This window comes from Anser anser (genome assembly GCF_964211835.1).
Source record: "Anser anser genome assembly, chromosome: 4".
Taxonomy (NCBI): Eukaryota; Metazoa; Chordata; class Aves; order Anseriformes; family Anatidae; genus Anser; species Anser anser.
Genome location: NC_139724.1, coordinates 51,608,602 through 51,628,502, shown reverse-complemented (window position 1 = coordinate 51,628,502; position 19,901 = coordinate 51,608,602). Strand labels below are relative to the sequence as shown.

At 44.4% G+C, this 19,901-nt stretch overlaps 1 protein-coding gene across 2 annotated transcripts in view; it reads right to left on the bottom strand.

The window, feature by feature from the left end:
- Positions 1-19,682, bottom strand: part of TEC (tec protein tyrosine kinase) — a 50,052-nt gene extending 30,370 nt beyond the window's left edge. Inside the window, exons 1-3 of one of the 2 annotated variants that reach the window (XM_083835147.1) lie at positions 19,143-19,682; positions 1,620-1,667; positions 1,351-1,534 (exon numbers count right to left, since the gene is read on the bottom strand). In XM_083835147.1, coding sequence (XP_083691273.1) covers positions 1,351-1,488 — 138 coding nt within the window. In that variant the 5' untranslated portion in view covers positions 1,489-1,534; positions 1,620-1,667; positions 19,143-19,682. The remainder of the gene's footprint in view (positions 1-1,350; positions 1,535-1,619; positions 1,668-19,142) is intronic. The other variant, XM_083835146.1, reaches the window with a different exon arrangement.
- Positions 19,683-19,901: the final 219 nt, after the last annotated feature.

Below are 19,901 nucleotides of genomic sequence, written 5' to 3'. Positions count from 1 at the left end.
ACTCAATTCTGCCGCAAGCAGAATTGAGAAACAGGAAAACAGGGTTAGCAAGGGTTGGCAAAGAAACGGGGTTAGCAAAGGTTGGCAAAGAAACAGGGCTAGCAAGCCTTAGCTCTTCTGTACGCCCTTCTTTCATCGGAAGTAAGATATCTGAGACAAGAGGTTGCAGAGCCATCTCCACTACTTTTTTCCATTGAACGGCTTTCTAGTGTGTAGCAAGTGACCTTCTAGCTATCACAGCCGTTTTAATTGCCTTCCACATTGTGACAAATCTGGAAGGTAGGCTCTGTTAAGTGGGAAATGCAGCCCCTCACCACTAACGGCACAATGAGGCACTTCAGAAGCAGACGACCTTAATGAATTTGAGTCTGGAGCTCATTTGAAAAATTCTGGTCTGAGAATTTGCCTAATTTACACTCGTGACTTTTATATAACTGAATTTACGTAGAATTTACATAGCGATAGGCTGCTCCTGCTGCCAAAGATAAATCGTTTCCAGCTTCAGTTCATAGGGTGCATGGTCTACCTTAATGAAGCCCATCTAGTGAGCTTGGTCTGTAATGCACTGCTCCTACCAAATCCTCTTGCTCCTGTTTGAATTCAGAAGCCAGTTACTCCCCAGAAGTAAGCCCACATTCTCACTGCCATGTGTAATATGGGGCTGGCCAGCCTAAATTGTAAGGGGGAAGGAAAAAAAAAATTAAGCCCCATTCCCTAGCAAAGTCAGCAAGCCTATTTGAAAAATTTTCCCAAAACTCATGTAAAAGACATTTAAATATGGACGGGAGCCACAGAGCAGCAACACCAAAGTTACAATAAACTCTTTAGTGAGGATAGACCCTACCTGAGATACTACGTGAGAACCTACAGAAAGACTAAAAGGCATCCCATTAAAAAGGGGAACATGTAAACTTCTTGCTGAAGCCTTTCTAACATGGTATCCAAGAGGCTGGATTCAGAAAGAACGATGCTAAAAACAGTCAGTAATTAATTGTTAACAGTGAGTAATGCCAGCAGTAAAATTCCAAGGCCCTTCAGTTGGAAATGCCCAGAAATAAAACTAGAGAAGTTGAGACAGAAAGAAATCAGTTCTTGATGATCAGCTGTAAAAACTGCTTTACCTTACTCTTGTCATCCTGGTTAGGAACTAGTTTATGCTAACTACCAGATGTATTATTTACATCTCTATAAACCTTCATTATAAAAAGAGAAAAGAGAAAGTAGTTCACGATTGTTGCCACCCACCCCATCCATCCCTGACAGTATGATATCTTGTAAGAAAAAAAGCTATTAGAATACAAAAGCACAAAGAAACAAAGACAGTCTATTGTATAAATCCGTATCTCCTACCTCCGCTCGACCTTCATAATACGTTAACATAGACTTTGTAAGTACAAAAAGCCTCTCTTTGTAGTTTAAGGGAGAAGTCCTCTTCTTCTGCTGCGACCTTTTAATCAAGATCTCTTGTAGAATAGTAGTCATATTCATTTCAGCCACTTGTCACCTCTTGTTTCTAGCCATTGAATATCAGTTCCTGTGAAGATGAGAGAAACAAATTACTGTATCTTTGAAAGATCACAGATCTGTAGATTTCTGTAGTGAAAAGAGCTTCTACTCACAAATGAAACTAACTGAAAACACAGAAAGCTGGAGCTCATCTGAAGCACCTGGAAGGTCACAAAAGTTAATGATTAGACAAGAAAGTTCAGTCATTGCTCAACTGAGAGCTGCACAGACATATTCCCAGGAGGCAACAAGCCAGTAGGGACGAAATAAAGGGCGCTGCAGCACCCTTTGTTTGTCACAGAAAATACAGGTGAGAAGTCTAAAGCATGCAACATAGTCTAAAACATATTCTTCACCACAGTGCCAAACAGACTCCTAATATATATCAAAACCTAAACCATTGAAAGGGAACATCTTGTGAAAAAATCTCCACAAAACTTGGCTCTGAAGGCCCAGGAACTCAGCGCCATCCTTCCCATCCCACCACCAGGTGCTGCCTGTGCCAGCCACCGTCCATATGTGGGACATCTTGGAGCAACAAGATTTTAATTAAGGCCCGTGCATATATATGCGCCTTTTGGGAAAAAATAAATAAATAAATAAATAAAGTTTGCTCTATAAAATTAAACATGGATCAGTAAAAGCCATTTTGAAAATTCATACCAGTTACATCAATGAACATTTCAAACAGTGGTTTAGATCTCCATTTGGGAAGGGAGAATTAAGGAAGGCCATTTCTCTGAAATTGCTGAACACATGCCCTCCATCTTCTATTTAGAAAGACTTCAGGTTGACTACCAAAAATCTAAATCATTTATATTCGGCAGTTCTGATCGGTCGGTGAAGTCGAACTGCTTTAACGTTTTACACCGTGACTGATAGCCGCAGGATGGCCTCGGGCATGCAAAGGCACCCACTGCTACTTCCTTTGCAAGCCCCCCTCCAGCACCCTGCCAGATAGAAAGTGGAAGGCAATTTCTCCCTCGTCTGCTCACCCCTGCCCACCATGCCAGCCTGTGAGGTGTTGGCAGGAGTGCTACTGCCATGTGGTGAAGAAGACGAGGGAGCAGGTTCGCCTGATCCACCAGAGCACCAAGGGCAGGGACCTGGCACCCTGGCACCTCTCCACTGCAGCTCAGGCCAAAGCAGCACGGCTGCAGGGCGAAGCCACGGCTTGAGGAAGGAACAGCAGCAAATGCTGAAGCACCAGCGACCACAAATATCTCCCAAGTGTGGGCGAGGAGAGGATGGGGGCTGAACGCAAACCCAAGCCCTAGCTAAATACTGCACATCTCCATGCCAGCAAGAAAATCCCTCTGACCTATAAAAAAGCTTTTCTTAGCTCTCACAAGGATTAGTTTATGCATGTATTTACTACTTACACTACTTCAAAATTCACCACATACACATTTTTCTGTGGGGGTGACACAACTCTGATATGAACGACACAGTACATTTCACAGCATCATACAGAGAAGCTTGAAAAACCACAAGCCTCCTCACAATATCACCTTACAGGAGTAAAGTTTAAATAAAGTTAAATGTAAACACATTCACTTTAGTGCCTCTCCTTTTGCTTTGTTCCCAAACCTTTCATTATTTGTTGTGACAATACACGAAGTGACACCCTTTGCCTTCCAGTCTAACCCTGCCACCACGTTTTACTTGGCCAGTTAATCTCTCATATCCATACTCCCACCATTTCTCACAGTTGGATATATTTTTTCACTGCTTTAAAACATCCCTTCTTTTCAAGACATATCTCTGCATAAGGTGAAGAATTCGTCTGTGGTTTGCATGGAAATGCAAAGTACGAAGAGGTTAGGATGCATAAATAAAAGATTATGATGGAATTATTATGAACAATCTCTTTTTGCTTTTTTTCTTCCTCTGACGCATGTATACACATACATTTTGTTGGTCATCTGTCACTTCGTGTTCTTGTGAGGAAGACTGACTTTTGAATTAGTAATCGTCTTTAATGATTCACACGGCCAAATTCTGTTTTATTGCCCTTTCAAAAATAAATTGACAATCATAAAGGTAATTGCAGAAGGAAGGATACTACCATGAACCAAAAATACAAACACTGTTCAAAGAATTAAAAGTCAGTATTAACTTTCAGACCAGCATAAAGCTTGCCAAACTACAAGGGTTCCCATTATAGGCTCTCCCACTCAAAACCACCACCGTGTTCTCTATAGTACAACTTACTCTGTTGGCACTTACGAAAAATATAATTGCCTTAGAAATTGTGCTCTCAGAAGTCTGCCCTAGAGACCACAAGAAAGATTCAAAATTAACTATGATTTCAGATCTCAGTACTGATAATGCTAAAATATTTCATTTCCCTGCCAGCCCTCTTTGGTCAAATTAAGAATACAAAGAAACAAAAAAAAATCCTTTTGACAGAATGCTTTAAAAAATAAAAAATAGTCAGTCAATGTCTGCACCTGGTTGCTACAAGTATTTATCTACACTGACTTACCACTGCTATAGAGATCTCTGCAGATTAGGACAAGTTTTCCAGGTCGGAAAATCAGCCTTTGACTCTATATCTGGTCACAGAAATCTGCTTTTTCAAGCTAACGGCTCTAGGCACATTTCTGTTTCCTTAAATAAGGCTCAGGACAACTGAACTCTCACCGATAACTCTGAAAGCTCCTTTCCAAACTCCTTTGAGAAGAACCTTTAACGATCACTACTACCGCTTATAAAACCTATTCATCACTTCCTTTTCTTCAGCACAGTTTTAGAACTTTTCTGCACTTTTCTCCCCAAATATTCCATTGTTCCCAAACCATTCCTCACTCCATGAAACTACGGCACGACACATTCTTATCTTGTTCCAAACAGCTGTGGGAGTTTCATGCTGCCACCCATCTAAAATTTTCACAACGCCTCCTGCCAAGGACTTGCCCAGTTCCCTGCCGACCTTAGGTACACGACAACAAATACAATCGAATTTGCAGAGGTGCTGAGTACCCATAATCGTGACTGAAATCAGGAAGAGTTACAGACGCTTAACCTTTTGTAGGTAAAACGAAACAAACAAAAAACACACTCAGCCTTAGGCATCAAAAGTCTGTATCAGCTTGCGCAGATCGATCTTCACATTATAAAGTATTTGCCTTTAAGGCCAGAAAGTCACCACACACTTTCCTCAGAACAAATAATAATAATAATAAACTGTTAAGATAAATCTGTTAAGTCCATGTTGGTCAAGGTCTACAAAGTAATTTTTTTCCTTGTAGACAGAATTGCTTATGCATGCCACCTTTCCCATGTTTCTCTAGGGAAACTGAAGCATCAAATGATTAGGTAACCTGAGGAGTTGCAACACCGCTCCTGGAGTTAGGAACTGCTGGTTCCCACTCCCACCTCTTGGATTGTATTTGTTTATTGAAGCAATTAGCCACTGCAAGCCCATCAGTAAGCACATGCAACATTCAAACAGTTGTATAAATGGATGAAAGTCCCAGTGGAAGCTCTAGTTAGGAGGGAAGGAGTGCATCCCAATCTAGCTGGAGCTTCTCCAAACCCAAGGTGTTAAGTAATTGCTGCTTTTCATGGCAAGGCATTCTGAAAACATACTTATCACACCAGTCGTAAAACAAACATCTAGAGAAAACATTTGTCTGCATCTGAAAAAATAAAATAAAACCAAGCTGGAGCTCTGTTTTCTAGGTTTCCACCCCTCCTTAGTGATGGTTGTAGCATTTACCTGCTTGGTAGTTTGGGTTTTCCTGTGGAAAGTCTTAATCCTAAACTGTAACACTAGTCTTATAAGCTGAAATACTAGTCTTAATACTAGCCTTAATACTAAGCTTAATACATCGCTGCCAACCACAACAGCGAACCTCTCTAACAAACGGGCATCCTCCACTTTCTGTCTTGGGTTTCATGCATCCTGCACAAATGTTCTTTTCAGGTTTGGGGTCCATCAGTCCAAACTGGCAGTAATTCGAGGTCTCTGTATTTAACATTGGAAACATATCACCTAGTCTACTACATTAATTAACATAATGCAACATTCATTCATTGAGTTATTAACAAAAAATGTCAAAATATCAAAATTTTAAGTACACAGGTGGCACATTGTAATTCTGACGCAAATCTGTTACTCTTCATGAATAGTTCTGGGGTATTTCTTTTTGTTTTGTTTGTTTATTAATTAACTCAATTCACTGATCAAGTTCATAACGTACCCCTGAAAACAGCTGCAGTGGCATAAGTGGCAAATAAGCAGCACACAGCAGTTCTGGGTAGAGAGCAGAAACAGTGCAGAAGGAAGAAGAAAAGGAGAACTCCTTCCCTGGTTTTTCTGCTGAAGCTGATGTTGCTTTACCATGAAACGACAAACTGAGTTTCATGTGAATAGTTACTTACATGAGTATTCAGCACAGGCTTATTTGAATAATTACTACTGGATGTACGCAAGGATTGCAAGATCTGCCCTTGCGTTTCAAATGGCACGGAAGTCTTTTGCACCATTTACGATGTTGCAGATTCCAGAAAATAAAAGACAACCGAATGAAAGGGAACTGTTATTAACCCCTTTTCAAACTGCAAATTTCACAGAAGTATGAATACAGAAAAAAATATACTTTAGCATAACCTGTTATAGTTTTAAAATTGGAATGGAAGTGAAAAATACTGTAATGATATCTGAAATATATCATATGCCAGAAAAAGGAGAAGTCAAAAATACCTGGATTTGTTTTTTTTCTCTCTTCTTTTGACAGCAGACTCTCAGAAACCACTTCTATCATATGTAAACTATTTTTTTAACTGACAGAAATGCAATTTTGGGGGGCTGTTTTCAAACAAATTTGAAAAAATTACACCCAAATGTTTGAAAAACCTTCCTCTCTGCTTGAAAGACAAAGTACCAACGGGCTAGTTTTTTATATAAACAGACTTTGTGAAAATAAATTTCATATTTGCATGCACTGCGCTTAGTTAAAGAAGTAAGCGGGCTAAGGGGTACCCAACTCATTGACTCAAGATTTTCCAAGATAAGCATGTGATGTTACAAAATACCCTTTGTTCACCTGAAAGCTACTCACGTACACATATAGGAGAATTTCATTGTAACCTACGCAGGTTTTACAAAACTCCTCAGAAACAGGGTCACAACATTTCACAGACTAAAAGCATTTGTTTCCTTTTAGCATTATAACTTGAGTAGCTGGGTATGTAAGTGAAGAAAACAATGCTGAAAAAGTCCCTCTTGGATAGGGAGCACTGGCACCGAGGTGGCTTATCACCCCAAACTGAAGAGCCAAATCACTGGTCGCTGCTCAGCTATCACCAAAGAGAACTAATCCAAAGCGCACAGAACAGCCTAGGAAAATCAAAGGTAAGAGGAGCAAAAGAGCTTATTTCTCCTTATAATGATGAGTTCAGCTTTAGGAGAAGGACATGTACCAAGCCATTTGCAAATTCAGCTGCTGCTCTTGATCGTGGTCCCCTGTAAGCAGTACACTCCAAGCACTAGGTTATCCTCTCACTGATTTATCATGCACCTTCTTTCTTTAATTCCCTCATTAATAAATAATTTAGGAAAGGAACTTGTGCTTTATGAAACAAAAAATACATTGCCATCCATGATGTAGAAAATGCTTTTTTTTTTTTTAATTTAAATCACCTGCTACTACCTTTGAGTTAGCAACACTATAGTACACCAGATGAAGAAGGATGGACCGATCAATTTTCACTACGCTCATCAACTTCTTGAATTTTTACTCATTCCTCTACAGCTAACTATTTATAGCTTTTCCTGTTTCTTCTACATAAAAGCCCTGCAACACCTATAAATTTGCACTATCATACCTTCAGTTTATTCAGATCAAAACCTCTTCAACATCTATAAAGTTCTTTGCTGGAAGAAAATAAAACTGAAATTTAGTCTGGGATGGAGGAAAATGGGGAAAAAAATTTTTGAAACATCTGTTAAAGCAGCCAGTTATTATGAGTTTGTCTTGTGATTTCAAAGACAAGAAATAGCTTCATTTCTGAAGAAAAGCAAAACCCACTGCCCAAGGCTTTCAAATCTCTTTGAATATGAACTTCCTCCCCCACCTTATTTATTGTGTGCCAAGCGGTGATGGTAAGGCTGCAAGATCTGCAAGCCTGTGTTATTAACACTCTTTCAATGCTTGCAAAAAGGTTTTGCTGCTTTTCACCATCAGCTATATCGATTAAAGTTTAACCTCTACCATCATCCTACCCCTTATCATCACACAGAGTAACAACAACATGGAGTGAAAATGTGAAGGTTTATGTGACTAGGGGAAAAGGCTCTTTATATGTATACACATTTATAGAGGGTCGTTGTAAATCATCATATTCACGGAAAATTCATTTAAAATGTATGCAAAGCCAATCTGATTTTTTTTAGGCTCGAGATCATTCTGTTACCACATACGTAACATGGCTTTGCATCACCTTCTGCTCATTAGCATATATAGCACTTAAAGGTTGCTATTATTTTCATAAATAATGTTGCTATTAGCATTCACTACTATTGTTAAATTTTATTCCAGCACCTTATCTTTGCTGTAGACTATGACAAGCTTTTGAGGCAAAGCTCCACAACTGAACAGTGCCTCCCACAGAAGAATCCCACTCTCAGGTCTTCTGCAGGCAGAACTGGCCTTTTCTACTGAGAATCTGTGGTTTTGGGCTCACCAGGAGCCATATGCAGCCTGACACAAACTAAAACAACCTGTTTGTCAGCAGGGTTTATTAACTCAGGCTCAGCCATAGCTCCTGCCTTCGCCCAGCTTCCAGGTAAGTGCTATGCGTATTTGGGTGCCTTAGCGCACAGGAGGACCAAACTTTTACAAGACAGACTTAAACCCACTTGGGCCTTCTGACCAAACCTCCTGCAGCAGCCAGAAAAAATCAGATGTGAGAAAATTAGTAATATTTTAATTGTCACATGATTGCCTCGGCCATTTCACTGCATCGCCAGCACTTCACAATGGTGCCGCGAGCAGCGGGACTGCAGCCGGCCAGAGGAGGCAGAGGCTCCAGAGATTTGTGCGGCACAAAGGTCTGCTAAGGAATATTAGCTCAGCTTCCTTGCACAAATATAACTGGCCCTCAGCTGACAGATGTAAGAGGAAATGGAAAAGCATGAACAGAAGGGGCAGGTCAGGGTCGGAACTGGGAGGAGGTATGTGGTATGCTGGTCCTGCCTGCGTGGGCTTTTTTTGCTTTGCATCCTTCAAAAAGAAGCAGTTCTCTTTGTTCTGGCAAGCATATTTAAAGCAGGGTTAGAGAGGAAGATGGAAGAACTACCCCCAAACCTGCGTGGCACTGACTTGGAGGAGCAGAAGCTGACAGAGAGCAGAGTACTTACTTCACTTGTAACAGACTGGCTACTCCGCCATCCTCCTCTGGCCCTGCTGCCCTGGGCGGACGTTTTGCAAAGCAGAACCGCTGCCTCAGCCTTTCTCCTAAAAGCCCCTTCTGATAAGGAGGGAGGAGGAACAGTAACACCCACTTACTAAAAACACAGGCAAGATGAGATTGGCAAGGCAAATGGGTGATGCTTGTGGAAAAGCTTTTCTTCCTTCTACAGGAAACTGGAGATTATGAGTGATGAAAAAATAAATGTTCTGCTAAATCAGAGGCTGAACCCAATTCTGTGCAGGAATCCTAAGGCTCACCATTAAGTAATAGGTCAATTGCTATTGTACACTAAACTGCAGATTTAAGAAAAGCACACCAAATCCATGGGAGAAGAGGAGAGAAGGAGAGAAGGAGAGAAGGAGAGAAGGAGAGAAGGAGAGAAAGTCAGTGCCTGAGGCTGTCCTTTTTAACTGTAGTAAAGGAGTAATTTTAATTCAGCTTCTTCATAATTTGAATTTGATCTTCTTAACGTTACACAATCTCAGGTGATTAAGAGATATATCACAGCACAAATAAACTCAATTTATGTCAGTATTCAAGGCACACATTTGACATTGTCTAACAGATACTGTAACACATACAAATTGTGACTTGTTTCACATACAGGGATTGTCTAATACTTCCTAAGTTTTGCAAACACCATAAGATGAACTTCAACTAAACAACTGCTTGCTCTCCGACTCTGAAGTTAATTCTCTCTGCCCTCCCACCATACACACCAAGTGACTGGTACCAATCTACCTTTCACTATCTTGAATACGATCACAGTCTTGTTTTGCACCCTTTTACTTAAAGTGGAGAAAGGAAGAACTAAGCCACATATTAACCGTCTGGCACCATCTCTTCTCTGGCCCCAAGCCCATTCATTCTGGAGCTAGAAACAATCTCCTACAATAATATGTCAACACACAAAAATCAGCACCCAGCCTTCTAGATCATTACCCGTGGCCATCTTAAAAGCTACCAGAAAAACTCAGTCAGTAGCTGAAGGTGAATATTTCTGGCTTGGACATGTTTTTCAGCAATAAGCCAACCTGAAATACTTCTAAGAGGCTGCCTGCTCTCTGCACCGAAGGACTACCATGGCAAAGTGCCACTGGTACATTTACACGGCACAGCTGAAGCCACAGAAATCTTGGCTTGGCTCTTGGCAGCAGCAAAGCAGTACCAGCACTACCCTGCACTTGTACTGGTTCTCTGGAATTACTCATTCAGGTGCAGATTATGCTGCACCTGCTTCCGATCCTAGCCAGGGTGTTGCCAGCTTCTCTGACCTGTGCTCCTTTGACAAAACACAGGTGAGCCCAAAAATGAACATCTGGAGTCACTCATTCCACGGCTGATGTATAGTTTTCAAAGAATGCCATGAACTAGATTGGTTGGAAATTTGATAAAGGTTTCATGAACTAAAAACATACTTTGCATGTCTCAAGAAGAGTACGTAGAAGTGGTCTGCAGGGACATCCCACAAGAAGTGGAAGCTGGCATCGATTATTGCTTCACCTCAACCACTCTCTTTCCCAGGGTACCCTTAAATGATCTCATACCTTCCCTTACATACATAGAAGCATGGTACGTCATGAAGCAGCTAGAATTTCTTCAAACGCCAGCAGGAAATCCAGTGACACACAGGTTATGAAATCCATCTTCAAAGGCCAGCCTTTAGTTAGTTTGTAGTTAGCTTTACGAAAGCTCCGGCTACCCAGTCCACGGGAGCCACGCTAGACCCAGGCATAATGATCTGACTGAAGTCAAAAAGCTTGCAGCTCATCCTCACAATGTGCCAGCCAGCAGCACAATAACTGAAATAAGTTATTTGGAGATGTTCCTCAAAATTAAGGGTTATCTTTCATCGAATCAACAGCGTTTGGTTTTAATTCGCACCGCAAACATCAACTCGTTCTTGCAGTTTTACTGCTAGGGAAGCAAGCTACCTACCTAGCAACTGGCTCCTTTCTGCACTTGTTTTATTCACAAGAAATGTAAAGGAACTTCCTACTTCCTCAGAGATACCAAAATTGATAGCAGGCCATAACTCCTGTATGTTTGTCTGCTAAGATTATTTCTAGCATTCCAATCACCAGATTTTCTTTAGTCGGATGAAACTGTCCCACCAGAATCCAGATACAAATCCCTTTATAACTTCTGCAAGATATTTTTTCTTTCCCCCACGCAGTTATATGGAAACCACATTCCTTCCCAATGGATGACAACTCTTAGCACGTGCAACATAAAAGCCAGCTGACTGCTTTAGCATCTGCAGTGACAGCTATACAGGCATGCTTGAGCCTTACCTTATGGGAAAAGGAGCCCAGAGCCATCCGTAATACACTGGCTACATCCCAGCTAAGCACCACACGACCACAGAAGCAAGCACATGGCTGGGAAGAGCTGCAAGGAGGTTCTGAGGTCAGGCAAAAACTACAAACAAGTAGTTGGCTTTCAGGGAATTTGGGGGAATTTTAAGCATACGGCTTGCAGAAGAGAAAGCTACCAGGATAAGCACCGGGCTGGAGAGGAATGATGGCAGCTGCATTGTTCATGTCTCATATCAAAGCAAATTAGCTCAGGACCAGATGAGAAGGCCTTGAACCAGCTCCAGGGGTGCGGTGTTCCTTCCCTCTGGGTTGTGGAAGACCACAATCTACTCTCCATATGGCTAAAATCGTGATCTTTAAATCATTTATCAAGTAGCCACCCTTCTAAGTCACACGTGTAGACTAAAGGGGAGACAAGTTCAGGTCTTCTCCGTAACAAGAGTTGTGAACAACCGTGCTGTAGGCACAAATTCGACCATTCTCTCTCCAAAATTAAAAGAAGTTTAATAAATTCCTATCTTCTTTTTAGTTGACCCTTCAGTTGCTTTTGCCAAGTGCTCTATGAAGAACACCTTCACAGCAAGCCGGAAGGCTGAAATCAATGCATTTCATGGACCAGTCAGGTTATCAGAGGCAAGAGTCAGAGATGTTTGTGAGCAAGAGATAGCACAGCTCCTGCTTGCACTGTACACCAGGAGCCATTCCGGTGTTCGTACACCAGCATTACACTTTTAGCAAAATTAAGCATGAAAAAGGCACACTTGAGGTACATATATATGCTGCTTTGTGGTAAGACACTAGCTATTAATGACAGAAATTTGCATAACACACCTTTTTCATTATAATGACTGTTGAATTTAAAAAAGTATATACCAGAAACTATGTTTAAACACATTCATTAATGGGGCCATCAATATGAAAAATACACACATATTAATAATCGGTTTTAAATAGAGACAGAAACAAGCACCCACTGGAGCATGCGGAAGCTGCAACGGTGAGAAATAGTTCAATAATAAGCAGGGGAAATTCAGCTGAAGGCAAAACTGTGAAGTTAACTCAGATGATAAACTTCTGACCTTAACTCATGTGTGGCAGTCCAGGTTGACAAACGTGTACATTTCTCCTGACACTCTATTATCTTGAGGCAGTACTGTAACGTCACTTGACAACTGTTGCTTTTTTGCACCTATTTAGTGACTAGCCCCGAACCTTCTCTCATACAGACAGAGCTGATAGATCTACAGTTACCGGTCACAACTGTCTTCAGTGCACCAGGAAAAACCCAAGCCAACAAGCGAGGGGCAGGAAATATTGCAAGTTCCGGTGTCTCAAGTTTCCCCTGCATCTTTTTCATCAGGATACGGCCTCTCTGCTATATGAAACAAACACAAGAGTTTGGATTGGAAATGAGTGACTTGTCTGCAGTTCAGCTGAGATGCTGTACTACCATTCGCACATCTGGCAATTCACAGCTTCTCAAACTGTGCAATTGTTGCTCCACTTATCAAAACAGTGGTGTTGGCAAGGTCCACATTCTTATCTTCTGATTCCAGCCTCTCTCACCCTCTTATGTTGGATGGGTTACAAGGAAAATTTCACATAACTGAAACTCAGATGAAACTCAACACAAAATTCCCTCACCCTCATTTTACTGAAATAGGACAACACAGCTCTTGGTGCTCAAATTACCACTTGATTGCACTCAGAATTGTAGTAATAATGCTGCCAGACAGAACTTCACATTGTCATGCTTTGTGTTCAGCTGGCATGCGACTCAAAGGACTATATTTACAGCAGCTTTCATTTTCTTTAGTAAGTTAGCAAAGTCTTTCAGTTTCTGCTTTGCTCTGTACTTGAACTAGGTGTATGTTAGGATACGGATTAAAAAAATAAAAAGCAAATACAAAAAGACCTCTCTAAGTAGAATCCACACTGCCAGGTACTTTCTGAACAGGTAACTGGAAGAGCAAGACCTATTTTCCTGAAGTTTTTGAGGCAGATCCCAAAGAGTTCTACCCTGAACTTATCTGCAGAGTTCTGTTAAATGGTTTAACTTTTACTTGCATTTCAGCCTTTTACTAACGAAGTCTTCGCATAGAAGACTGAAAATCCAGGATGCAACCTTGAAGAATTCCTTCTTCACATACAACACAAGCAACACCAAAGGACTTCAGTTTTCACAAATGTAAGTATTGATTCAGGGAAATAATTTCTCACTGAATCTGAAAATCAACACAACTGAGGCAGTGCTGTCATCTTGTGTTTTCTCTTTCTCCAAAACCCTCACGAGGTGCTGAACATCTCTAGCAAAGAGGCTCCTTAACTCCACTCACCTTGATGTCAGCTCTCGGATGTCGGGGTGTTTCAGGCACTGGGAGCTAAACAGGGGGCAAGAGCACTCATCAGGTGTAACAAGACATTTAACATCTTAAGGAACTGTATTCAGCTTTAATTCTCTTTAAGACATTATGTGATACCATCATTAACGCATGACAGCATCGTACTCCATCTAATCCACCCTGACGACTTACGGCAATGCATGAGAACACTACAGAAAGGGCATCACCAGCAGTAGGGCTGCCACCACCCAGTCCCACTGAGGGCAAGATTACAAGGGGTGAAGGCAAGATGCCGCAAATGTAAGACAACACAGTCCCTTATGGCTAGCTCTCAGTTTTTCAAAGGGAGTGCCTGCTTCGTGCTGACTTTCAGGGTTATTTCCAACTCAAGAGATCCAGAGAAATAACTGAATGAAGCTGAGGCAATTGTGCTGCTTGCCCATTACTTTAGTTTTTAATCACAGCACACGGCCACACAACCGAACGCTACCCCGTGACACATTATGTGTAAGACAGTTGAACAGAAAGTTGCAGGGGCAGTTTGGAAGCCAGGACTCCAAACACCTGAGTGCTAGACTTCTGCATGCTGAAAAACATTCTTTTTATTATCTTCGCTGGATGCAGCGTAGGCAGCCCTTTTACTTCCAATAGATCCCAAAGTACATTTAAGATTACCAGTTTTAAAGGACCTGCCATGGGACAGTGAGCAGCCCATTCAGCTCAGCTCCGTTTACACATTCAGAGGCCATCCCCCCGAATTGGGTCCCGCAGCCCAACACGGGACAGGCCCTCTCACTCCTTCCCCCACCATGGTACCAGGGATGGCCACGGTTTGGTTTGCAGCTTCAGCTGGAAGAGGTGCTCATAATCATGGGGAGGGGGTGACAAAAGCCAGCCCTCACACAACTCCTCCTTCCCCAAGGATGTGGAGCTTGAGCCTGTGATACAGGACGTCCTGCAATTCACAAGGCAAGCAGTAACCCTAGACATGACGAATATGAAGCACTGCCGTTATCTCACCTCCACTTTAGCATAGAGAAGCTGACAAAAAGACGTTCACACAGGGCCGTCTAGGAGAGAGAGTCACGGGAGCTGCTTTCAGCTAAAAACAAGGGGCAGTTATCATGTGTATCTGACGGTGGGTTATGTGGCTGTCTTGTGGGGGAAAGAAAAAGTCTTCTTTTGCTCAACAAGCACCCATGGCCAGGGGCAGGTCCCAGCCTAACAGGGCAGGGGCCAGCAGGCCCTCTGGCGGTGCAGGGCGCCCGTGCCCTGCCCAGACCGTGGTGCAGGATGAGCGCCGCTCGCTGCAGCACGCAGGCAGTTTTTTCTGCCCTATATTCAGGTGCAACCAAGGCACAGATCTAACGTCTTCTTATGATTTAATCAGATCACAGCTCTTAAAAGGCACGGGGCTGAGCAAAACCCCTCCTGACAGGAAACCCTCCTGTGACCTACTTGAGCACGCAGGCAGTTGTACCTGACGTGTGGCTCAGTGGTACCCAAACACCCACCGATAAGGGAAACTTGAACGAGAAGAAGTGGGAGTGCCAAGAAAACGCTCAGCCCAGGCTCCACACACCCCCAGCATGCTGCAATCTCCTCTTTTTCCCTTTTTTTTTTTTTCCTGTGGTTGTTTAACTTTGCACGGGGTTTTCACCCGAAGAACTGGGACAGCGCGCCCCAGCTGGCAGCCTGCTGCTTGCCCTGGGAAGGGGGGCTCTCCCCGGCAGCCACAGCAACTCGTCCCTCTGTGGCACGCTCCCGAAAACCAGCTCACCTGCCCGTGGTACCAAGGCTGGACCATGCTGAGCCGGGCGCAGGCTTTGCCGAGCCTCCCAGAACACAGGCCAGAGGCATCTTCTCAGCATGGTGGTTTTCCTTCTCCTAAATATTCGTGTGTTGTTGAAAGGGAAGACTTCTGTCAGGCAACGTCATTCTTGCTGAGAGGTGAATGCTGCCTGTGATGGGCTGAGCTATTCCTAGGAGGCTGCTGCTACTCTTTCAGAGATCTCATGATCCCATTTGAACACAGCAGACACTTTACTCTGCTTGCAAGAAACTGACATCTCCATCTTACTTCCAAGTTTAGGAAACGATAAAAACCTGCTTTCCACCCCTCCCAAAGCACCTCTTACGATGAGGCCCTTCTCCCCACACCTGTACGAGAAGCCTATTTGTGTTTCAAAGTTTTATCTCCCATGGATATCTCACATTTTCCTGCCTCTGCATCCTGACTCTGAATCACGGCCCATGCAGCGGAGCGGAGGCAGGGGATGACTGAGAATTGCCAGAGCTGTAATTGCCACGGGGCAATGCTCAATCACACGCCTCTGCTCCCCAGTTCCTCTTCTGTCCCATCAGACAGAAAGGGCATGTGTGTCCACCCAGATGTCGGCTTCCCTTGCCTACACACCACTTTCTTTGCTAATGCATTTTCCTTTAGAAAATAGCCAGAGAAAATGACCAGAGTGAGGAGAGCTGGGAGTTGCTCTGAGGGCCAGCACAGTAAATCGTGGATTTGCCTTTAGAAACAGCAGCCTCTATTAGCAAAAATACATTTCTTGAGATCTAATCATTTGTTCAAACAAATTTGAGATGGCAATTGCAATCTCACTGTTTTTGGAGAGCTGTGTCCAGTTCTATCAGTGGCATACTTCATGCTGAATTAAATCCTGGCCTTGAGCATTAAGGCAAATTGGGAAGACCCCTCTGCAGTCAGCGCACTGCAACCTGTGCAGCAAGGGTCCCTCCCTTGCATTTCACGTGACGGAGGAAGCCACGGGCACCAGCAGGCCATTTAAGAACACTGCTCCCTGACTTCCATGGTGCAACGACTGACTGACTGCTGCTGTCACTTGGTGCACAATTACCACTGCCTTGGCTAAAAATATACACACCTGCCTAATAATGAAAATATCTGTAGCACAAATGAAAAGCGTATGATAGATGTCCTTTAGAAGCACGTATATTCTTTGAAATATACAAAAAAAAAAGCCACCTCAGGCCTTCTTCTCCAAGCCAACCATTAGTCCTCTTCATCCAAGTACTGCTTTCTATATCTTTTGATTTTAATACCAATATTTTCTTATCCTGTTTCTGCAGAAGACCCATGTCAGACTGCTACAACTGATTCTTTGGCATACGCAAACTTGTCTTTTTTTAAAGCACAGCTCCAACTTCAGCAGTGAAAAAGTAATAGGTTACTGAAAAAAAGTCAAAACAAACAAAAGTAGCAAAACATCTTAGAGGTCAATGGTTAATAGAGGCTAAAGACATTTTTTCCATGATCTTTGCGCTGACAGTCAGAAGCACAGAATTCCATTGTCTAATAAACAGAAAACATTTTGCAAATTTGGGATATAAACATTTGTATAAAAAGTACACCATTCTGCACCTTATCTTGTGTATTCAGTTTATAAGCTAACACAACACAGAGGGAACTAATCTGCAACAGGTTTCATCTACATTTGGTGGAGGGGGAGACTTCTGGTGCTTCCAAGCAATTCTGTGAAATTAACCACTTCCCCGTTATTTTAACCTTAATTACAGGATACCACACCATCACGGCACTTCTGAATACAATGTTATTTCAGGGCAAGATAAAATAATATACAGCTGACATTGTTTTATCGGCTCTATTTTATTTTTCTCCATTTTCAGCCATTGTAGGCAGTCAGCCAGGTTACTGGATCCATCACAATGCCAAATTCACAGGACTGAGCACACGGCTAAGAATTAAAATGTAACATAACTCAGGACATAATTCTAGCTGCTTCACAATCCATGGATTTAGAAGATTAAACTCTACATTAACATCCAAGAGGGGAAAAAAAAAAAAAAAAGGTATTCCTCTTGTAAGTTTTGAAGGGCTAATAAAATCAGGTTTGGCTGATAAAAACTTGAGTTACTTCACAAAGAAGGCCTAAGCAGCAGTGTGTTCTACCTCCGGACTCCAAATCTTTGTCTTTGATTTTCATACCTGTGAGATTACTAAGTTTTTTAAAAGAGAGAGAGAGAGAGAAAGGAGGGAGTAACCAGGTGCCAAATATAACCACATTGCTCTGTTTTCCGTGGTTGCAGCCGGCAAACTCCCATGGAGATCAGTTGGTTCAAAACACTCAAAGTATTCATTTAGGAATTTAGCAAAGCATGTAAAGCACCCCTTCATTCAGGAATAAATGCAGAGACAACCATCATTATCTCACCAGGAGCTTTAATGTCTTACAAGATAAATTTTGCAACAAAAACCTGGAGAAATATGAAGACTACCAGAGGAGAGTCCGACAGCAAACAGGCTCTCTCCCCCTGCAAACCACAGTCGTCAGAGGGCTACGAGAAGCAGCGGCAGAGCTCTGAACGAGGGGGACAGCAGGCCACCGAGCGCTCCCTGCCACGCGTCCCAGGAGACCACTCAGCCCGAGAAGGAAGAGCTTTGTGGGAGCTGCCCTGAGGACAAACCCTCTGGGGAGGACGAAGCCCAAAGGGGAGCCGCTGTGGGGACGGAGCTGGGAGGACAGCCCGGGGAGGGAAGGCGGCGCGGCCCTCAGCTGGCGTGCTGAGGAGAAAGGGGAGCATGTGCCCCCTCGCCTGGGGTACTCACCAAAGGGTAGCTGGGGGTCTCTTTGCACGAGCCCTGCCCTCAGAGGGCCCAAAATAGCCTCGATACTTACATACCAGCCATAAGCAGCAACTCATTTTTCAGTCAGTGGGGAGTTCGGAGAGAAATTAAACAGCAACGCCTCACCCTGGAGTCACACCGTACCGAGGGTACGGCACATCTGCAGCGTTTAGTCCAGACTGAAAACGAATAGCCAAGAAGCAAGCAGTCCCAAGACACGTCTATATCCGCGTTTCTGCTGCGGTCAGTTTTTACATCTTTAAGAAACACTCTTGCTTACTCGCCTGCGCATCGCAGATTAGCGTTAGTTACCACGAGACCTATCCGTCAGTCCAAGCAGCGAGCTGGTGGCCACGGCTGCACGAAAAGCTCAGCTGGTGGCTCCAGCCATTACCAGCTCCGACCTACACCAGCCCGGACGGGATGCCCGGGGAGAAGCACACAAATCCTGTCACCCACCGCACCGGCAGTGCCCGAGCAGCAGCCCAAGACAGCGCATCCACCGCAGGGAGGGAGAAGCAGGCGGCGGGACGGAGGGCACGGCGAACTGCTGGGATGTCTGAACTCACACGCCGAGCTAGCCCTGCCTTCAGCCAAGCCCTCTCAGCGAAGCACAGCAGCTACACGGATGCATTGAAAAACCCGCAGCAAGGAAACAACGACAAAAAAAAAAAGTCACGAAACAAGGAAACAGCGAAATCCGAAAGGATTCCGCAGCCCGGACGGCGCTGCCTCGTACCCCACGAACGCCACCCATTAAGAGCAAAGGTGGAAAGCGCAGCTTGTGCCACAGCCTCCCCTTGGCAGCTTCCCCTCGGGAACCGCAGCCCCTGCACGGCGGCAGCTCCGGGGGCACCCCCCGAGCCCCCCCAAAGCCACCACGGCCTCTCGGCTGGGGGGAGAGGGACGGGGGCAGCCCCTGCCCTGCCTTACCTGGGTCTCCCGAGCTCCGCCACCGCGGAAGGGGCCTCGGCGCCGGCGGCGCGGAGGGAGGCGGAAGGAGGCAGGCACGGCACCGCACTGCCCCGCTCCGGCCCGGGCGGCCGCCCCGGCGCCTCCTCCAGGCGGCGGCCGAGGGAGCCGAGGGGAGGCCCCGGCCGCCCCCCCTCGTCCCGGTGCAGGTGCCGGGAGTCCAGCGGCTCAAGGGGTCTCGTCTGAAGGCCAGGCGGCTTCTCGAGGCCGGCGGGAGTCCCCGCCGAAGCGCAGCCCCCGCCGAAGCGCAGCCCCCGGGGTGTGTGAGGAGGTGGCACCCGGGTGCTGTGCCTCGCCTTCTCTTGCCCCAGCCCTTGCCTGTGGAAGCTGTCAGCCTGCTAAGTCCCACTAACAAAAGAAAAAAAAAAGTGTTAAAGTTCAGTCAGAATGCATCTCTGTTGTTTTCCAGTGGCAGCCCAGAGGAAAGCAAGCAGGGCCTATGCTGCTCAGGAGCAGAGGGCTTTGTTGTGACTAGTGCGTAATGGCTGGATCAACACAGATGTCTTTCTGTTCAGTTCAGAGGAAATGACTTACAGAGCCTTTGTTTTCACTTGGGGGATTTCCTCTAAATTACATGTTTGGCGCTGTGGCCATGCCCGTCACACTGCCTCGGAGCCCAGGGAGTTGTGGGGCTCCATCCCTAGCGCGGGGCGTCCCTGGTATAAAACACCTGCGGCCACCTCACGGGGACCAGTCCCTCCAGCCCGCTCTCACCACCCT